At 44.4% G+C, this 22,138-nt stretch overlaps 1 protein-coding gene and 1 long non-coding RNA gene across 3 annotated transcripts in view; both read left to right on the top strand.

Annotated features, from left to right (window-relative positions):
• Positions 1–22,138, top strand: part of XRCC4 (X-ray repair cross complementing 4) — a 351,886-nt gene that overhangs the window by 151,415 nt on the left and 178,333 nt on the right. For both annotated transcript variants that reach the window (XM_044276015.1, XM_044276016.1), the window contains exons 4-5: positions 20,354–20,520; positions 21,017–21,160. In XM_044276015.1, coding sequence (XP_044131950.1) covers positions 20,354–20,520; positions 21,017–21,160 — 311 coding nt within the window. The remainder of the gene's footprint in view (positions 1–20,353; positions 20,521–21,016; positions 21,161–22,138) is intronic.
• Positions 14,497–15,088, top strand: LOC122924680. The gene is made up of 3 exons (XR_006387422.1): positions 14,497–14,675; positions 14,754–14,834; positions 14,913–15,088. It is a non-coding gene; the product is annotated as an uncharacterized LOC122924680 (long non-coding RNA).

Genomic DNA, 22,138 nt, shown 5'->3' with positions numbered 1-22,138 from the left:
GGCTACAGTTATCCTGTGTATGCTAGTTGTCGTTTGGGCTGTGCTGGCTGCAGCAGTCTGTGACTGGTGTGAACTGACACTTTTGATTGTTCTATGGGCCTTGGTACTCCTGGTTCTGATGGGGTTAACATTCCCTGGCATGGGCCTGGGTGTGGCTTATTAGGTGCCCTAGTTATGCAGCTATTTCTACCTGTGAGCTGTGGGACTTGTGGTCAGTCTTGTGCCTTGCTGGGTGTAGCCCCTTGCTGCTGACCCAGGGAGTTTTGCCATCTTCCCTTCTATGTGGTGTCGCCTGGTAAAGCGTTGATGTTGGTGTTGTTGTTGTTTCCTTGTCCATGCCTTGTCTGATCTTCTGTACCTGTTCTGTGTCTTGATCCACTCTGTTCTATCTTTAGCCTAGCCCTAGCAGTGCTCTAACTGTGGCTGATAGCCTGGCAGTGCCTACTGCTTCTGATCCTTGTCTGTTCTATATCCAGCCTGATAGTGCCTACTGCTTCCGATCCTGCCTGTTCCATGTCTTGCCTGCAGTGCCTTACTGGTTCTGTACCTGTCTTATGGTATGTCCTGCCTTTGTGAGAGGGCCCCTGGGTTCTCCGGAGGAAGGCTCTCTAGTCTGTGTGCAGCTCTGCCTGTGATCGCCATGCTTCAATTCCGCTTGGGGTCCGGGTAGCTGCTTGTGTGCTGGTTCCTGTTTGTATTTTCTTCTGATCCATGTCGTGAGTTTGGTTGGGTTCCAGTCTTATTGTCTTTTCTGCTGGTGCTTGCACCAGTGTGGTTCTCTGCAGGTAGTAGCCAAGGGTACCGGGACTATCCTGGAAGTGTGACCAGTGAGCCCTTGGCCAAGTTCATCCCCACCACCTGGGGCTCTGTGAAGAACGGCTCACTGGCTCTCCGCCCTCTGGGTTTTGCCTCTGGTCTGCCGGTGCATTTGGTTCTATTGCCTAACATGCATATCATTATTGTCATGTTCATTTATTACATGTTTAATAAACTACTCTGTTGGTCCCTGGTCTATTTGCCTGTGTCCTGTTTGCAAGATGTCCCGGAAGTCTGCCCAGTCCTCCGGAATGTGACATGAATAAATTAGAATATCATTGAAAAGGTAATTTGTTTCAATAATTCAATTCAAAAAGTGAAACTCATATTTTATCTACATTTATTACACACAGAGTAATTTATAGTATTTCAAGTGCTAATGAAACCCCGAAAGTCAGTGTCTCAGAAAATTAGAATATTGTAATAAAGTTTAATCTTGTAGACTCATGGTGCCACACTCTAATCAGAATATCAACACAGCACGTCTGCAAAGGTTTCTTAAGCCTTTAAATGGTCCCTTCAGTCTGGTTCTGTAGGCTACACAATCATGCGGAAGACTGCTGACTTTATGCAAAAACAAACAAGGACTACAAGTAGCAGCACACTGCTTTATGCACAAAGACACATGCACACATTAAAAGAAGAATAAATGTAAACTTCATTATTACTGTTATTACTGCTATACTTACTATATGAGAATTGGAAGCTCTTTACACATATTTTTGATCAAGAATAGGTTGTGCCCATCTGGTGCTCTTAATTCATATAGTAAGTATAACAGTAATTTAGTTTACATTTATTCTTGTTTTCAATGTTTGCATGTGTCTTTGTGCATAAAACGGTATGCTGCTACTTGTAGTCCTTGTTTGCTTTTGTATTGCAGCCATGGTAGCATGCACCTGCACTCTCTTTGTATATGGTTTGGAGGTGCTGGTTTAATTCTTTTTTGCTGACTTGACATTAACACCCTCGAAAGTCCAAAAAGGTAATTGCTAAAGAATCTGGCTGTTCACATAGGGCTGTATCCAAGCTCACAATCCAAGTTTCTTGAGGTCTAGCGTGAAGGTTCCAGAGTCAGGGATAGTTTGGGGAGCCATGTCATCTACTGGTGTTAGTCCACTGTGCTATAGGAAGTCAGCGCAGCTGTCTACCAGGAAATTGTGGAGCACTTCATGCTTCGCTTTGCTGACCAGCTTTATGGAGATGCTGATTTCATTTTCCAGCAGGACTTGGCACCTGCCCACACTGCCAAAAGTACCAATATCTGGTTTAACAACCACGGTATCACTGTGCTTGGTTATCCAGCAAACTCTCCTGACCTAAACCTAAAAAATATATGGAGGATTGACAAGAGGAAGATGAGAGACAGCAGACCCAACAAAGCAGACGAGCTAAATGTCACTATCAAAGCAACCTAGGCTTTCATAACACCTCAGCAGTGCCAGAGGCTGGTCGCCTCCATGCCACGCTGCATTAATGCAGTAATTCATGCAAAAGAAACCCCAACCAAGTATTGAGTGCATATACTGGATAGACCTTTTAGTAGGCCAACGTTTTTGTATTAAAAATCATTATTTTAAATTGATCTTATATAATAATCTAATTTTCTGAGATACTAACTTTTGGGTTTTCATTAGCTGTAAGCCTACTTTCACACTAGCGTTTTGGCTTGTGAGATCCGTTCAGGGCTCTCAAAAGCGCTCCAAAACAGATCAGTTTTGCCCTAATGCATTCTGAATGGAAAACGATTCGCTCAGAATGCATCAGTTTGCCTCCGTTCCATCTCCATTCCGCTCTGGAGGCGGACACCAAAACGCTGCCTGCATCGTTTTGCTGTCCGCCTGATGAAGCAGAGCCAAACAGATCCGTCCTGGAACACAATGAAAGTCAATGGGGACGTATCCGTTTTCTCTGGCACAATAGAAAACGGATCCGTCCCCGATTGACTTTCAATGGTGTTCGTGACGGATCCGTCATGGCTATAGAAGACATAATACAACCATATTCGTTCATGACGGATGCATTCGGTTGAATTATTGTATCGGAAGCATTTTTGCAGATCCATGACGGATCCGCAAAAAATGCTAGTGTGAAAGTAGCCTAAGTCATAATCATCAATGTTAAAATAAATAAATGCTTGAAATCACTCTGTTTGTAATACATTTTTAGAATATATGAGTTTCACTTTTTGAATTGAATTGCTGAAATAAATTAATCTAATTTATTAAGATGCACCAGTATATGCGTATACAGTGGATATAAAAAGTCTACACACCCCTGCTAAAATGTCAGGTTTCTGTGCTGTAAAAAAATGAGACAAATATAAATAATTTCAGAACTCTTTCCACCTTTAATGTGACCTATAAACTGTAGCACTCAATTGAAAAACAAACTGAAATCTTTTAGGTGGAGGGAAGAAAACAAAAAAAACAAAAAATAATGTGGTTGCATAAGTGTGCACACCCTCTTATAACTGGGGATGTTGCTGTGTTCAGAATTAAGCAATCACATTCAAAATCATGTTAAATAGGAGTCAGCATGCACCTGCCATCATTTACAGTGCCTCTGATTAACCCTAAATAAAGTTCAGTTGCTCTAGTTGGTCTTTCCTGAAATTTTCTTAGTCGCATCCCACAGCAAAAGCCACAGTCCACAGAGATCTCCCAAAGTATCAGAGGGATCTCATTGTTAAAAGGTATCAGTCAGGAGAAGGGTACAAAATAATTTCCAAGGCATTAGATACACCATGGAACACAGTAAAGACAGTCATCATCAAGTGGAGAAAATATGGCACAACAGTGACATTACCAAGAACTGGACGTCCTTCCAAAATTGATGAAAAGACTAGAAGAAAACTGGTGTGGTATGCTAGCAAGAGGCCTACAGCAACATTAAAGGAGCTGCAGGAATATCTGGCAAGTACTGGCTGTGTGGTACATGTGACAACAATCTCCCATATTCTTCATATGTATGGGCTATGGGGTAGAGTGGCAAGACGAAAGCCTTTTCTTACAAAGAAAAACATCCAAGCCAGGCTACATTTTTCAAAAACACATCTGAAGTCTCCCAAAAGCGTGTGGGAAAAGGTGTTATGGTCTGATGAAACCAAGGTTGAACTTTTTGGCCATAATTCCAAAAGATATGTTTGGCGCAAAAACAACACCAAAAGAACACCATACCCACAGTGAAGCATATTGGTGGCAGCATCATGCTTTGGGGCTGTTTTTCTTCAGCTGGAATCTGGGGCCTTCGTTAAGCTAGAGGGAATTATGAACAGTTCCAAATATCAGTCAATATTGGCACAAAATTTTCAGGCTTCTTCGAGAAAGCTGAACGTGAAGAGAAACTTCATCTTTTAGCTGTCATGCCCTGCTCAGGTCATGTGCGGAGGTCTGCTAGGTTAGCAGCACATGTGTAGCCTTTTGTTATTGTTTTGGAGTTGAGCTGTATCTGCCTCCCTTCAGGTGCACTGGGTGGGGTCGTTGGTATGAGTTTAAATTACGCCTACTCCCAGTGTCCTGTGCGGGTTATAGCTGCTGTCTTGTTCAGAGGAAGGAAGGAGGGAAGGATTGCTGTTCCTGCTCAGTACAAGCTAAGTTGGTTTTGTTTTCTTGTGATTTTCTGTCTAGGCTGTTAGAGAGATGCCTGCCCCCTCCAGGTCCTGAGGGAGCAGGCTGCCTCTTTCCCGCTTTCACCATCTTAGGGATTTCAGGGAATCTTCAGCATAGGCACGAGGACACTTTCATTCCCATCTTCAGGGTCTGAATGTGGGCATAGAAGTCTAGGGAGAGCTGGTAGGGATTTGTCAGGAGGTGACCTTTATCCCCAGCTTCTTGCCTAGACATTTGTTTTGTTGTATTCTGTGTATCTTGGATCCTGTCCAGCGTGACATTAGCATGACAACGACCCAAAGCATACATCCAAATCAGCAAAGGAATGGCTTTACCAGAAGAAGATTAAAGTTTTGGAATGGCCCAGCCAGAGCCCAGACCTGAATCCGATTTCAAAATCTGTGGGGTGATCTGAAGAGGGCTGTGCACAAGAGATCCCCTTACAATCTGACAGATTTGGAATGTTTTTGCAAAGAAGAGTGGGCAAATTCTTGCCAAGTCAAAATGTGCCATGCTGATAGACTCATACCCAAAAAGACTGAGTGCTGTAATAAAATCAAAAGATGCTTCAACAAAGTATTAGTTTAAGGGTGTGCACACTTATGCAACTATATTATTTTGTTTTTATATTTTTCTTCCCTCTACCTAAAGATTTCCGTTTGTTTTTCAATTGAGTTGTACAGTTTATAGGTCACATTAAAGGTGGAAAAAGTTCTGAAATAGTTTATCTTTGTCTCATTTTTTTTACATCACAGAAACATGATGTCTCGGCGGACAGGAACTCAGATACACAGACAACCAAATACACAACTGTCTAGGCTAGATGCTGGGGACAGGTCACCTACTAGCACATCCCTGACTTCTCTCCCTATGCTGCTAAGCCCATATTCAGACCCTAGGTGTTCCCATGGTGACATGGACGCTTGCCTAGGGGTTAGAATATACAGGGCCACACCGCTCACAGACAGGAGCCCATTTATAAACTGTAATCAGTAATTTTAACTTTAATCATCGCTGATCTCTTTACTTGGATACCTTACTCTGTCTTAGCTACGGTAACAGTAGTCATTGCGGGCGGCGCTCACTCACTGATGTCACGTGCCTGCTCCACCCACTAGGCGGCGCAGGCGCGTGATGTCAGTGAGTGAGCGCCGCCCGCACTGCCTGCTGTTACCGGAGCTAAGAGTAAGGTATCCAAGTAAAGAGATCAGCGATGATTAAAGTTAAAGTTACTGATTACAGTTTATAAATGTACTTCTGTGAGCGTCGGGGAGGGGGATCTTTGGATGTCACTGTTTAAGGGAGGGGGATCTGTGGATGTCACTGTTTAGGGGGAGATCTGTGGATGGCACTGTTTAGGGGGATCTGTGGATGGCACTGTTTACGGGGGAGATCTGTGGATGGCACTGTTTACGGGGGAGATCTGTGGATGGCACTGTTTAGGGGAGGGGGATCTGTGGATGGCACGGTTTAGGGGAGTGGGATCTATGGATGGCACTGTTTAGGGGGGGATCTGTGGATGTCACTGTTTAGGGGGGGATCTGTGGATGTCACTGTTTAGGGGAGGGGGATCTGTGGATGTCACTATTTAGGGGAGGGGGATCTGTGGATGTCACTGTTTAGGGGAGGGGGATCTGTGGATGTCACTGTTTAGGGGAGGGGGATCTGTGGATGTCACTGTTTAGGGAGGGGGATCTGTGGGTGGCACTGTTTAGGTGGGGATCTGTGGATGGCACATAGGAAGGGGTGGGGTTTAGAGAGGAAGGTGTTTGTCCTTGACAGGAAGGGGTGGGTCAAATTTATAATAGGGGGGTGCCAGAGTTTAGTCTCGCCTAGGGCAGCACAAAACCAAGATACACCACTGGATCAGGCAAATCTTTTAGAATACAAGTTGTCCAAAAAGATATCAGGAAGTTTAAAATGAAGTGACTGCACAGCTGGAAGCTAAGTATTTCATAGATTGCACAGTGTTGTCCAGCAAGTCTGCTCTTTATCTTTTGGAGAAGATACTTTTGTTCTGCACTAAGTGTTCTTTTCTTTGGACACAGTTAGAGCCTATGTACCACTACAGGCAGATATTTTATATAGACAGTTTTCCTTAATGTACATGCCAGCCCGCCTCACAAATGACACATTAACCTTTTTTTAAATGTCTAAGTATTCACTGACATATCTAATGACTTATCTAATACATTTTCAAAGCAGCGGTTCTAGTTCTAAAGAGTGTTGTCTCATCAGATACAATGATCTGCTCCGTGGTGTAACTATAGTTGACTGGGCCCCACAGCAAATTTTTTAATGACCCCCCCACCCTCCAGCAACTTCTACGCAACCTCCAACTCATGTGCAATAGTGCTGTTCGGCTCGAGCATCGCTATGCTTGGCGAGCATCGGAGTGTTCAGCCGAATACTGCAGGTGCTCGAGTACAATTTAATACAATGAAAGTCAATGGGAGACCCGAGCATCAAACTAAGCACCCCCTGCTCCGAAGAAGAGAGGGTGTCTGGTTCATAATAAAAGGTTAGAAATTGATGGAAACCCCATAAAAATGGTTTGGAACCAGTATTAAGAGGATGGCTGAATAATCACACAAAGGCTATGTGCAAGCCATCAATTTATCCATGAGACAGATGACAGGCTGAGTCAGCATACCTTACAATGGCAGCCTTGTGAACTATGAGACATTCCAAACCAGCTCTCATCTGACTGAGAGCCAGTAAGCCTCCAAGTTACCTCAGATCTGTTTGAAGGCTTGGGTGGACCTGCGCACCTAGATCAATATCATTAGGGTGACAAAAAGTTTTCTGATTGTCCAAACATAATATTCAATAACCTTTCTATACATTTTTGTCATGTAAAAACTCATTTGCATAAACATGGGCATATGGGAAAGACATGCAAATGAGCAGACTCTGCCTTGTTTTTTAGCTGAAAAACCATTTGCATGGAAAATTTGCAATCTACACTACTCATGAACAGTGCCACCTATTAGTTTCATAGTCTTATGACAAGAGTAATAGTCTTGTCATAAGACTATGGAAACAATAGATGGCGCTGTTCATGACTCATGAACAGCGCCATCTATAGGTTTCATAGTCTTATGACAAGACTATTACTCATGTCATAAGACTATGAAATCAATTGATGGCACTGTTCATCTTGTTCATCATTGTTCACACCGTGTAGCACTCAGCCTATAATAGCCTGCGCTAACTCTGAGGTGTATATCGGATTGCTGATATCATTCACACATCTTCTAACACTTTATTTGCGGTATTATAAGCTTGCTCGGGTGTATCTGAAGACTATTGCCCTGCTTGTAATGACTCATAAACAGCGCCATCTATTGCTTTCATAGTCTTATGACAAGGCTGCCATTGTACGGTATGCTGACTAAGCCTGTTATCTGTCTATTGTATGTTGTAGATAATAGGAGTCCACGACGCATCCAGCTATCCTCTTAATGCTGTTTCCAAACCATTTTGATGGGGTTTCCATCATTTTCTAACCTTTTTTTTGTGAACCAGACACCCTCTTCTCTTCCGAGCAGTGGGTGCCTGGTGTTCTTCCGTTGACTTTCATTGTGCTCGGGTGCTACATTTTTTAGTTTGATAATTAGAAAGTATGGTAGGTAGCTTTAAAGCTTATATGTCATGCAATTGCTATTTGTAGCAGTAGTCCTAATTTCTGACATGTATAGCACATTAATAGAATATCACATAAGTGTGTGGTAAATGAAGGTGCACCTTTCGGATATACTCTTGTCTCTAGAATAGGGGTCCCTGACTCTGTTCCACTTAACTCCATCTCTCATCAAGGTTGCAAAAGGTGACCGGGTTGATGGAAACAGCTTAGCTTCCTGTACTATGTTGTTTCTATAACTGTCATTCACTTCTATAGGAGTTATGGAAACAGTGTAGCACGGTGAGAATGGCGAGCACGGCCACCTCTCGTGGTCTGGATGATGTGGCCAGCAGAATGGGATGAAGCGGGACAAGACAGGAGGAACCTCATTCTAGAGATAGGTGCGGATCCCTGATGTTGGACCCATATCTATCAGATATTTTTGGCGTCTCCTGTGGATATGCAACAAAGGGGGAACATCATTCTAGAGATAGGTGCGGATCCCTGATGTTGGACCAACATCTATCAGGTATTTTTGGCATATCCTGTGTATGTTCCACAAACGACTAAGAGACAAATGTTACACCACATAGCTAAGCATTATGACACATTCTATATAAGCCAATCATCTAAACATCAAATATATAAAAAAAATATTAAACTGACTTCAGAATTTTTGCCTGTTCATTTCTTTCATGTGACAGCAGCGCCTATGACACCACCACATAGCACAACGAAGCTGACAGCTTAATCTGACCTACTAATGGGATTACTGAAGACTCCAGGTCTATGTTCAGCCAGGCTGCATACCCCCAATGATATGTCACCATTAGTCCATGTAATCACCAGAGAACACTTTGTTTCCCGCACTTACTCATACAAAATCAGACATGTCTCAAGTTATTAGACATTTAATCCTTCACTTAATTTGTGAGATTAGAAACAACCAGTTATCTGTCTTCGTATATTTACACAGCTAATTTGTCTTACTCCAGTGTGTGGCATACTTTTTTTATCCGTTTTAACAGAGGACGCCAGGCAAGTGTTGAAAAAGAGTTTCCCCAACACAAATGGTCATCTATGTTAAAGCTATTAGATTAGATTCAAGGCTGTGGATTGTCACTCCAGTCATCTGCTCCGAAGCTGACAGTAGAATTTTAGCATGTCCCCTATTTGGCTGATAGGAATTTGTTGTGAGCAGAAAGGTTTATGAAACATAACTTTACTGGAATATCATGTAATATGTAATTATATTAAAGTTTCAATTATTGCATTTATTTATGTAGAGAATAGGATGTGGAACAATTTCCTAATTTCCATCTATTTAAAATTCAATTTTGCTCGTAGACCTTTATGTGGCCCTCATAAGTATCATGTATCCTAGCTTTCAGTCAAAGCGGTTGTCCCATCTCGGACATTGGGGGCATATTGCAAGAATATGCCTCCAATGTCTGATAGGTGCCGGTCCCACCTCTGGAACCCACACCTATACTTAGAACAGAGCTCGCAAAGTGCCGGAGGGTGCACCGTTGATGCGTAGTTGCCATCCATTCATTTCTATGGGAGAGACAAAAATAGCCGAGCACTGTCTCAGATCCATAGAAGTGATTGGGGTGGTGACCGCTCTTGCACAGTGTGCTTCCCATTAGTTTCAGTGGAAAGAACTGGTGGCTCAGTGGTAAGCACTGGTGCCTTGCAGCAAATCCGACCAAGGGCAACATCTGCATGGAGTTCTTATATTCTCCCCGTGTTTGTGTGGGTTTCCTCCCACACTCCAAAGATGATACTGATAGGGAATATTGGGGACAGGTTGATGATAATGCCTGCAAAGTGCTGCGGAATATATCAGCTTTTTATAAGTGAATAAAATAAATAAACTTCAGAATATTTTTATAGGAATGAATGGAGTGTAAAATGTGTCACATGACTGGTGCCATCTTTCATTTACTTTCAGCGAAAGTGGAGACTCATTAGAAAGTGCTGCTTGCGATGTCATGGATTTGTCACAACCTTTTTCTAAATAATTTCCTATTTATTTGGAATGGTTGTCAGGAGCTGTACTTGGCAATAGCAGCTAACTGTCAGGAATAGGAAAGCCTGACGTGTGTCAAAAATAGGTATGGGTTTTAACTAGAGATGTGGGAATTGATTCTAGCCTATTGATTTGTTTCATCAGCAGAATTTCTTCACCTGTGTGGGGGCTGTCTCCATAGGTGAAGAAGCACCCACCTGCCACTAGATTTACAAGACCGGATATTTCACCCAGTCCTGACAATTTCCTGCCTGCACCTCCGCTCCTGTTAGTAGAGCAAGGGCAGAGGCTCTGCTTCAGTGCAGCGTCTGCGCAGTCACAGCTTCTAAGCCAGAGAGGAGCCTCTGCCCATGCTCTGCTAATTAGGAAATTGTGAGGGCCAAGGTAAATGTGCAGCCCAGGGGCAGCCCCCTAGGTGAAGAAGTCATAATGTTGAAATGAGTTGATCAATTAGAATTGAGTCGCTCATCTTTAGTTTTAACCTGTATGACAACGTTTTACTGGAAAAGGTCATAACATATGTACAGTGGTCCCTCAACGGAATAAAACTACAACATGTTGTAGTTTTATTCAGGCTGCCTCTCGGCATGTTTGCTGCATTGCATCCGGACTGCACAGTGCACTAGCGGTAGCACGGATCCAGCAGGCTGTTCCCCCGCCAGAACAGCCTGCCGGAGAAGGCTGCCGCAAGTGTGAAACTAGCCTAACTCTATGGAAAACTAATAATTGGCTCTGAAAACCCAAAATTTCAACTCATAATAAAAAATAATATTAATTAACGGTGTTCTCCAGCGGGATATATGACTCAAAGTCAGTATAAAAAAAATTACTTATCCTTTGTCGCAGCCTTTCCTCCACTTCCTGGCCCAGATTCGAAACACAGGAAATGCCTAGAGATGCCTGTTAAGTCAGTCTCTGGCTGAGGTGGGACACTGCTCCCTCCAGTGATTGGCTGAGAAGGGGTCTCCTGCCAATTCCAGTGTGACAAGTCGGCATCAGGAACCAGAGAGCCGCTGGGATCGGTAGGTATCCACTACAGCTAATCAGTTGTACCAGTGAAATGTCTATTACGATATAAGTGCACACATCATAGTGTTTGCGGCATTGTAAAGTTGACTGTGCTTTCCAGTTTCAGTAGCCCAGGAAAATCCAGATGGTGAAAATATTGTAACTGTAGGTCATTGTAACTTGAGGCATCACTGCTTTACTGTTGAGTATGAAAGAATTGCATTTGTGAGGATATATTTTCCTTCACCCATTTCACTTCCTAAAGCGTAATTCAAGTGAAGGTCATTGAAGCCAGATACTGGAGCTCTCCCGTCACATTATAGGTATTAATCTTTACAACATCCGTAAAAATCTCACCCTTGCCTCGTAAGTCCCTAGGTGGACTGATCTCCTGCAACTCATGATTTAGAAGCACACTGGTAGTATTTCAATAATGGGAACAGGCAATAGTTTGATAGTTCTATATATTTCATGTTTTTTTTCATTAATGTTCCACGACTGGCATTGCACCCTTGAGACCTTCATCATGTACAGTTCAGCCTGACTTGTCCTTGGTGTTTTAATTACTGCCGAGTAATGTGATCTGATGCTCTGTCTGCAGTGTTGTTTTATGACAAAGGGTGAATACTCAAGATATAATGCAATATTCTACCTGAATATCAGGGGTGTAGCCATTGGCGGTGCAGGGGTAGCAGTGCTACCAGGGCCAGGAGCCCGAGGGGCCCAAAGACCCTTGTGCCGCATAAAAAGACACCGTTGTTCTAGAAAGTGCATGCTGGTCAAGTTACACCTCTGGCTAAAGAGAAGATGTTAGGTCAAGAATTTGGCATTGGGGAAGGGGGGGGGGGCTGTTAAAATGTTTGCCTGGCCACAAAGCACTGAGGGAAGGGGGGCTAATGCTGAACTCTTGCAACAGGGCCCATGAGCCTTTAGCTATATCCCTGCATTATATTATTGACAGTTATGTACCTACCTGTTATATATACATTTTTATGGTATGAGTGTAAGTGTGATCTTCTCCTTTTAATAAGTGGTCCAGTAACCAGGGCCGTGGAGTCGATAAGCCAAACTTCTGACTCCAAACCCACTCTGACTGCAGCTGTAACTCCTTCATAAACGGATCATGTATAATAGTTTTAATATTTTTTATCTAAAGTCTCTGTTGGTACACTTCTACTAAACACAACTCCACACAAAACTGACTCCCGCTCCACAGCCCTGACACTTATAGAATAGGGCAATGGCAGGCACGTTTCAATAGTAAGCGGATAGAATACAGGCTGCCATCTACAATAATGTGTATTCAGCTAAAGGTGTCCATACACATTAGGCTAAAAAGTTGAGGAAACAGCTAATTTCAACCTAAACAATCATTCATCTGGTTATATATCAATGAATAATTGATTTAGTCCGATGACAGCCCGTCATCTGGGAAGAAGTCAGCTATGTTGAAAGTTCTTGTCCTATAGTCACTAGTCAATGAACAGTCTTTCTATGTAAGAAGACCACTATTGTTTAACCGTCAACCTACATCTTTCTAATGTTTTTGACCACTGTTACAATGGAGCAGACTCGGGGAAGCTGGATGGAATTAGAACTCTCTCCTGCTCTATTATCTGTATTATAGTAACCAACTACACATGTCCAGGGTCACCTTTCACTGACTTGAGGTAAAGCTACTCTTCCAAAGAAGATATGGAACATATGCAGTATTAAAGAATATTGCTATCCGGAGGCAGGTTAAGCAGGCCGTGCCTTTTCTGTTCTTTCCATTCACTGTAGTATTCGTCAGTATCCAAACTAGAGACACAGTGAGGTCATTTTATGAAAGTCAGTGTATAGGCCAGAATACTCCTTTAAAATAGTTAAGGGCCCTTTACATGAGCCGAGAATTATACAGATTAGGCTACTTTCACACTAGCGTTCGGTTGTCCGCTTGAAGGATCCGTTTGAAGGCTCTTCCAAGCGGCCACGAACGGATCCATACGGCCCCAATGCATTCTGAATGGATGCGGATCCGCTCAGAATGCATCAGTCTGGCAGCGTTTGGCCTCCGTTCCGCTCAGCAGGCGGACACCCGAACGCAGCTTGCAGCGTTTTGGTGTCCGCCTGGCCGTGCGGAGGCGTACGGATCCGTCCTGACTTACAATGCAAGTCAATGGGGACGGATCCGTCTGTCATGGCTCCGCTTTGACACGGATCCGTTCGAAACCGTTCATGTTTCTGCGCATGCCCAGTAACTTCCTGTCCCTCCCCCTCATCTGTCCCTCCCCTCATCGTCGGCCATTTTGGAGAACCGACTTGCTGAGACTGGTAAGTGTATGAAGTTTTGTCTGTTTGTCTATCTCTCTTTTTTTACTATCTATCCATCTATCTATCTATCTCTCTCTCTATTTCTAGGGTGGGGGGGCTGCTGGCACTTGGGAAGGGGTGTGTGTGTCTGGAACAATGGGAGCCGCTGCCACTGGTGGTGTGGGCTGCCTTTATGGGGGGGCTTCTGGCACCGGGGGGGAGGGCGCGTGTGGCTGGAACTGTGGTTGCTGCTGGCACTGCGGGGGTGTTTGTGGCTGGAACAGTGCGGTTTGCTGGCACTGCGGGGGTGTTTGTGGCTGGAACTGTGCGGTGCTTCTGGATGGAACTGCAGGGTTTTTTGTGGCTGGAACTGTGCGGTGCTTCTGGCAGTGCGGGGGTGTTTGTGGCTGGAACTGTGCGGTTTGCTGGCACTGCGGGGGTGTTTGTGGCTGGAACTGTGCGGTGCTTCTGGATGGAACTGCAGGGTTTTTTGTGGCTGGAACTGTGCGGTGCTTCTGGCAGTGCGGGGGTGTTTGTGGCTGGAACTGTGCGGTTTGCTGGCACTGCGGGGGTGTTTGTGGCTGGAACTGTGCGGTGCTTCTGGATGGAACTGCAGGGTTTTTTGAGGCTGGAACTGTGCGGTGCTTCTGGCAGTGCGGGGGTGTTTGTGGCTGGAACTGTGGGTGGGGGCTGCTGGCATTGGGGGGGGCTCTGGGCACTGTGGGAGAGTTGTTTGGAACTGGGAGCCTGATGTCATTGTGGGGGGCTGCTGGCACTATGCAGGGCTGCTGTCTCTCGCGGTGTTTATGTAACTTGGGGGGATTATGGCTTCTGTCGGATTAATTTTTTTAATTATTTTATTATTAGGGTCGTACAAAAAAAGAAAAAAAGAGATCTGCGGTGGGGAAGCCAATATCGATATTTTAAAAAGTAAGTATTAAAAAAACTAAAAAAATGTTGATATATGAGGAAATAGTGCTCTACAAGTTCCTTTAACGGTATCTGCATTTTGTCTGGTATTTTGTTGCGTACAGATGTCATCTAAGAAGACATCATCAATCGACTGGCGTAACCCACCCAGAAGGCGCCGCCATATCCAGTGGCCCGTAAGTATAAAATCAACACTTGGACTTTTTACTGTTTGATTTGTTGCATTAATCAGTATGTGCTCTTATTATAGATTTCTTCATCATCTTCAGAGGAGGGCTCTCCCGAAGTGGGCGGTGCTGCCGGGGCCAGCTCACCAGCATCCAGGGGAGGTGGACCAAGCCCGGACCGGGGCTGTCAAGAAGTAAGTATATATATATATATAGATTTCTTAAAAATTGGTTTAAGTACGGTCTTCTAAAATTTTTTTTATTTGTATTAGCAATCTGCACCTAGAGCCGCCAGCGAGGATCCCCCAGTCGCCTCCAGAGTCCGCGGGAATGAGCGTGGCGGTCGTAGACGTGTAAGTATTGAATTTAGTAGTTTATTTAGCATTTTGTATTAGGATTTACATTAAATTTTGTATTTCCTTTTTTTTCAGGGTTCCCTAGGCTCCACCAGGGAGGATGAGGAGTTCGGGTTTCCGAGCATCAATAACCTGCTCCTCATCCGACTGGTGGAGGCGCGTCCAGCGTTATGGGACCACGCCGACCGCCACCACGCCGATTATCGCCATACCCAGCGGCTCTGGAGGGACATCTCTGCAGAACTTTTAGAGACCTGGGGGGATCTAGATGCGGCGGCTCAGGAGAAATATGGTAAGTAAAACAATATGCATTTTAATAAATTAAAATATTCTTGTTTTCCTTTCATCATGCTGATTTTAGTTTTTATTGTTTTTTTCCATAGTCAAACTGGTTATAACGCGTTGGCGATCTATCCGGGACCGCTTCAGGAGGGATTATAACAAGGAGGGTCAGGCCCCGAGTGGCTCCGGAGGAACCTCAGGGGCCACATACATCCATACGGCGGCCCTGGGGTTCCTACGAAAGGCCATGGCACCAAAAAGGTAAATATTTATAACAACTGTTTAAAAAATAAATTGTAAAGGGGCTGTCCGAGACAGGGTAGCGTTTGGCTCCCCTGTTTTAGACAGCCCCCCACAGTCAGATGGACAACTGTTCTCTCCGTCTGAGTGTAAGGGGCTGTCTGAGACAGGGTAGCGTTTGGCTCCCCTGTTTTAGACAGCCCCCCACAGTCAGATGGACAACTGTTCTCTCCGTCTGAGTGTAAGGGGCTGTCTGAGACAGGGTAGCGTTTGGCTCCCCTGTTTTAGACAGCCCCCCACAGTCAGATGGACAACTGTTCTCTCCGTCTGAGTGTAAGGGGCTGTCTGAGACAGGGTAGCGTTTGGCTCCCCTGTTTTAGACAGCCCCCCACAGTCAGATGGACAACTGTTCTCTCCGTCTGAGTGTAAGGGGCTGTCTGAGACAGGGTAGCGTTTGGCTCCCCTGTTTTAGACAGCCCCCCACAGTCAGATGGACCACTGTTCTCTCCGTTTGAGTGTAAGGGGCTGTCTGAGACAGGGTAGCGTTTGGCTCCCCTGTTTTGGACAGCCCCCCACAGTCAGATGGACAACTGTTCTCTCCGTCTGAGTGTAAGGGGCTGTCTGAGACAGTGGAGCGTTTGGCTCCCCTGTTTTGGACAGCCCCCTATGCTATACGGTAGACATAGCATAGAACATAGATGTTTTATTATTTAAAGAACAATTCCTAACTTTCCTTTTTTTTTTCCTACAGAAGTGCCAGCCTCACTCGGGAGCCTGACCAACCTCCTGAGGCGGAACCGGAACAGATCGCCAGCGCCAGCCCTCCTGTCCCTGATGCATCGGCTCAGGATAATCCGGGTCCCCTACCGGGTCCCTCCGCTCAACAGAGGCTCTTAGGTTTCCGTCAAAATTTAAGAGCCCTGGTGAGCGGGCAGAGATCTGGTAGGCCAAGTCGAGCCGATTATGCAAACCTTGTAGAGGTCGTTTCCGACGCTCTAGAAGGTTTTGCCCGACATCAAATGGAGTTTGGTGCTGACTTGATTCGCCGCTGGCAAGGGGCGGAGTCGGCGCATCAACGCAGCCCAAACTACCATTATGGGCTAAACATGATCGGTTTGATGGACTCAATGACGCCCGAGCAGTTGCATCAGTTTAAGATCATGGTAGAGAACGGGTCATGGGAAATCATGCACCGCCCCCAACCCCCACCCCCACCCCCATCCCACACCTACCCCCCATCCCACACCTACCCCCCATCCCACACCTACCCCCCATCCCACAGCAGTGGCCAGTACCGCCAACCTTTCCCTTCCCACCCCCCCGAGCATGTGTTTCCTTCTTCTTCTTTTTCTTCTCCTGCCCCTTTTCCTCCTACTTCTTTTCAAACTCCCTCCACCTCTACACATGCTCGGGTCCCCTCCTCCTCCTCAGACCCTTCCTTTCTCCACACCCCTCAATTACGCCCTGCATCCTTTCCTATGGCCCGTAGTTTATCCTCAGTGGCTCGCCAGGACAGGGGGGCTACCATTGCCAGCCCCAGCGCAAGTCCACGACAGTCCACCTCCCCTACCAGTTATGAACAGTTGTGAAAAAAATAAAAAAAGTTTATATTTTGTTTATTTATTTATTTATTGATTGACATAAAAAAAAAATAAAAAAAATTATACTTTACTGCACTGTGTCTGTCTTTTTATTGTCCTGTACAGGGAACATTGGCACTCTAGCTGTGTTGAAATAAAAACTACCCTAGTCTCACTACTGTGCGTTTATTACAACACCCTTGGTAGTTTTTATATCAAAACAGCATTAGTGCCAATGTCGTAAGATCCATTAACACCTGCCCATCAATAATGAGCTAAATTTTGGCTCTTTATTGATCGTAGAACCTATGATTGGAACATGAACAAGCAAATGCTTGTTCATTGTTCAATCTTGTGCCCTTTCATATGAGCCCTTGTGGGAGTCACGGTCTGTCAGCATCATCAGGAATTCATTAATTGTGATTTTAACGTTTAATGATTTCCCGATGACGCTAAAATAACTAGTGTGATTACCACAAGGGACACGCAAGGGACATAGAGTTTTTAAAGGGGTATTCACATAGACAATGGGGGGATTTCACTTGAATATGCCCCCATTGTCTGATAGGTGTGGTAACATTGGTAGGACCCGCACCTATATCGAGAACGGAGCGGGGAGCACTGTTGCTGTAGGACACATTTCCCATGGTATGTCCACCACCAAGCGCTAATCCCCGCCTCTCCCATAGAACTGAATGGAGGGCGGCAGCACAGTGCAACCTCATCTACTTTCTTGGCTTCGTTCTCAATATATGTGAGGGTCCCAGCCGTGGGACCCGCACCTATAAGACAATGTAGGTATATCTTAAAGTGGTATGCCCCCATTGTATGAGATGAGAAAACCCCTTTAAGGCCTCTTGCACACGACTGTATGCCCCAAGAGACATACGGTCCGTGAGCAGGCCATATGTCCCGTAGTGGCATTGATCGTGCACACGAGAGTACACAGCATCATAGTGTACAATCATCCTGTGCTAGTTGAGCTGCCCGCGGGGATATAGTCTTGCACTAATAGATCATATGAGTGCAGGACAATAGCCCAGTTTGCGGCACAACATGGTCAGCATCATGATGCTCTGTAATACTCCTGTACGACGATCAGGGACATATGGCCCGCTAACGAACACTATACATCTTTATAAGTGCATGTAGTCGTGTACAAGAGTCCGAAAGGTGTGGTCCATTATCAAAGTCGGACCAGCTTTGGAACTTCAACAAGATAGCCATGGAGAAATATAGGAGCATTACAACCCTATAGATCTCAATACATGAAGATGGAACCTAGAGATGCTTTTCCTTTCAAAACGGATCCGCTAAACGGATGACAAAACGGAAACCAACGTGACAAACGGATCCGTAATACAGACGGATCCGTACAAACGGATCCGTCTGAATTGCTTCTGTTTGGCTCCGTTATTGACGGATCCGTTTGAAATGCCGTTCAAGCGGATCCGTGAAACGCTAGTGTGAAAGTAGCCTTATCGCTAATGAGCATTACTAGTAACGCTCGTCTGATCTTGTGGTGTAAGGGCTCTTTCACAAGAGCCGATCCCGTGTGTAATCCGCTGTGTGAAAGATAGCCAAGCCCCGTTCCGGACAGCAGAGGCACGGGGCATTAATATGATTGATAATGCCCCGTGCCTCTCTGTGATCTTTTTACTACAAAATCACTGTGACAACTATATCTCACTGTGTTTTTGTAGTAAAGAGATCACAGAGAGGCACAGAGCATTATCAATCATGTTAATGCTCCGTGTCTCTGCTGTCCGGAAAGGGGCTTGGCTCTTATTAATGCAGCGGACTCCACGCTCCAAGCAGAACGCTCGTTCATCAAGTAATTGTATCTTTTGTGCAGCTAAAAAGATCATCGTTTCCCAGTGGCAGATGGTGCTGTGTAAACACAATCTGCTGCCGAGAAACAGCGAGACAGTATGGGGAAGAGCGATGGCATTAGCCAGAGAAGCCGAGGGGGATATCTGCATGGAAATGTACTGATCTCCTCCGCTAGAGATCAGCAGATTGTTGTGAAGGAATGCTTCATTCCAGACAATCTGCTAGATCGCTGGCCCATGTAAAGGGACCTTTAGGTCACTTTCTGAGGGCCAAATATTGGTGCTTTTTTTGTGCCAGTATTTTTTGTGCAACACCCGGACCTCATCAGAGCTGGAGTTAGAGTATCATAGAAGCAAATAAGCATCTGTAGTTGGTCCTGGGTTATAAGTACTAATGCAAAATACTGCTCATCACATGAAAGTGGCCCTGATGAGGTGCCTTTACCAATTGACCAATGTTGGCACCCTTTAATCGGCCAGGTCAGAGAACCACCATTTACTTGTTACAATTTAATAAAAAATAATGATAGTTTTTATTATTATTCATTTTATGGATTCACATTGGATACTTCGAATCATGCATCCTCTTAGGGCAAAACCACAGCAAATAACCATGTTTTTCAGGTGTTGTTGATCAACTCTACTAATACAGAAACAAGAATTTAGTAATAACAATAAAGAGGGGGGGGAAATAATTCCATACTGAAAATGGAATAGAAAATCTAATATATTGGCTGCCTATTATTTGTATATTTTCTGTTGCTTATATAGGGCCATCTTATTTCACAGGCCTTGCCCTGAGTGGCTCACAAGCTAAATTTCCCTGTTTTAGACATGCAAAGTAGCTCAAGTCAGCCGGACAAGAGACTCCTCCATAGACAACTCTCACTCTTTGTTTTGGCGGAGTCTCTGGTTTATCAGACATAAGCTAATGTGCATACCTTTTTCCCAGGGGCATTGCCTGAAAATGTCTCCATACACCTGACAGGCAGCGTCGGACTGGGGTTCCTTGGGCCCACAAAAGAAAAAATATTCTCGGGCCGAAAACTTATAGATCATACATAAAGTCTAATAGGTTTTGAATCAGAGCGATATACCCTAATGGCAAATGAATGCTCCTAAAGCAGCTTCAAATGGGATGTTTTGCCTGGACCTTAGGATCCCACTATGGCTTCAGAGACTGGGCCTATCGAAGGATCCTTCGGTACTCTGGTGGGCTAGTTCAACCTAGCTGATGAGTCTCTTCCATGAAAACCAGTGCTAACTGACATATTTCAGATGATGAAAACCAGTGCCCACTGACCTTTTTTAGATGCACACACTAGGTCCAATTAACCTGTCAGAACATACAGAATCCCTACAGATATTGCCCTTGGTCGGATTTGAACCCAGGACTTTAGTAATACGTGGCACTTAACTGCAATCAATGCAAGGCAAAAGCTTCCATCTAATAATATAGCCACAAACCCAATCCATTTGGTGGCTTCTATGCAGAGATGAGGTTTTCTCAGCTTTGTATGTATGTCAGGGAGGTTTTTGGCCCCCAGTGTGACTCTGTTTCTGCATCTTATTGTCTTTACAGTTTAAACTTGGATCACTCAAACTCAGGAATGCTCCAGACCCCGCTGAAATCATCAAAGACTTAATTGATTATTGCTTGAACTGTGCAACAGAATTACATAGTAGAAATGAACATCTGCTGAAGGAAAACGAAAGGCTCCGGCAGGACTGGAATCACATGCATGAACAGTAAGAGGTTTTTTACATCCACTTCTATGTATAAGCTTGCAGAGTGTGCCATGTGTTGTTGTAATCCACTCATCACAATTCAGAGGACTTCTTTTAGGAAAACTTTTGAGAGCAAAAAGGGAAAAAATGCTCATAGCAGCTAATTTAATTACAACTTTTATTTTCTGAACTGAACGCGAAACATGAGAGCTGGAATTTGATTAGCTGATGTTTTGTCTACACTAGTATTGATATATATGGCCGCATATACATTCTCTTCTCATCACTGTTTAGTCACACGATAGCCATAATGGCAAAATCTACAAAGAGGATCTCTCACCCTGGAGGATCTGACATTTCCAGGTATTTCCAATCACTTCCCCTGTGGTGACGCTACAGGGGAGCTGAACAGTTGCTGACGGTTTCTTCTGCAGATTACCGCTGATCGCAGGGGTCTTTTGGGACCCTTTTTGAAAAAAGCACACATCCCCTTTAATATTTGTTCTTTATTTTTCAGGCTTGACAAATCTGTGAACAGCAAGGAGGAACTGGAACAAAATCTTTACACTAAATTTACATTGGTGTTAAATGAGAAAAAAGCAAAAATTAGAAGTCTTAATGAAAAGTTGTCACAGACTGAACAAAAGGTGTCGGAGAAAAGGTATGTACAGAAATTTGCAGTACATTTTTCATGCAAGTCCTAAAAGTACCGGGGACAGTGTGATGATCATGGCCTCAGAATATGTTACCATTCCTGTCTCGTATAATAATGGGAGTGAAAAAATAAATCACAGAAAATAATGCACTAAAACAGTAGATGCAAACATATATTTTTATTAATGTTAAAATTTGAGACTCTTAACCAATATACACTGAACAAAAATATAAACGCAACACTTTCGGTTTTGCTCCCCTTTTGCATGAGCTGGACTCTAAGATCTGAAACATTTTCTACATACACAAAAGACCCATTACTCTCAAATATTGTTCACAAATCTGTCTAAATCTGTGTTAGTGAGCACTTCTACTTTCCAGAGATTATCCATCCCACCTCACAGGTGCGGCATATCAAGGTGCTGATTAGACAGCATGAATATTGCACAGATGTGCCTTAGACTGCCCACAATAAAAGGATACTCTGAAATGTGCACAGTTTTGCCTTACTGGGAAGGTGTCAGAAAACCAGTCAGTATCTGGTGTGGCCACCATTTGCCTCAGTGCAGTGCAACACATCTCCGTCGCAAAGAGTTGATCAGGTTGTTGATTGTGGCCTGTGGAATGTTGGTCCACTCCTCATCAATAGCTGTGCAAAGTTGCAGACTATTGGCAGGAACTGGAATACGCTGTCGTATACGCCGATCCAGAGCATCCTAAACATGCACAATGGGTGACATGTCCGGTGAGTATGTTGGCCATGCAAGAACTGGGATGTTCTCAGATTCCAGGAATTGTGTACAGATCCTTGCAATATGGGGACATGGCATTATCATGCTGCAACATGAGGCGATGGTCGTGGATGAATGGCACAACAATGGGCCTCAGGATCTCGTCATGGTATCTCTCTGCATTCAAAATGCCATTAATAAAATGCACCTGTGTTCATTGTCCATAACATACGTCTGCCCATATCATAACCCCA

The sequence above is a fragment of the Bufo gargarizans genome, chromosome 1, assembly GCF_014858855.1.
Source record: "Bufo gargarizans isolate SCDJY-AF-19 chromosome 1, ASM1485885v1, whole genome shotgun sequence".
NCBI classification, from domain to species: Eukaryota; Metazoa; Chordata; class Amphibia; order Anura; family Bufonidae; genus Bufo; species Bufo gargarizans.
Note: the sequence above shows the minus strand (reverse complement) of the source record. Positions and strands in the feature narration are given on the sequence as shown.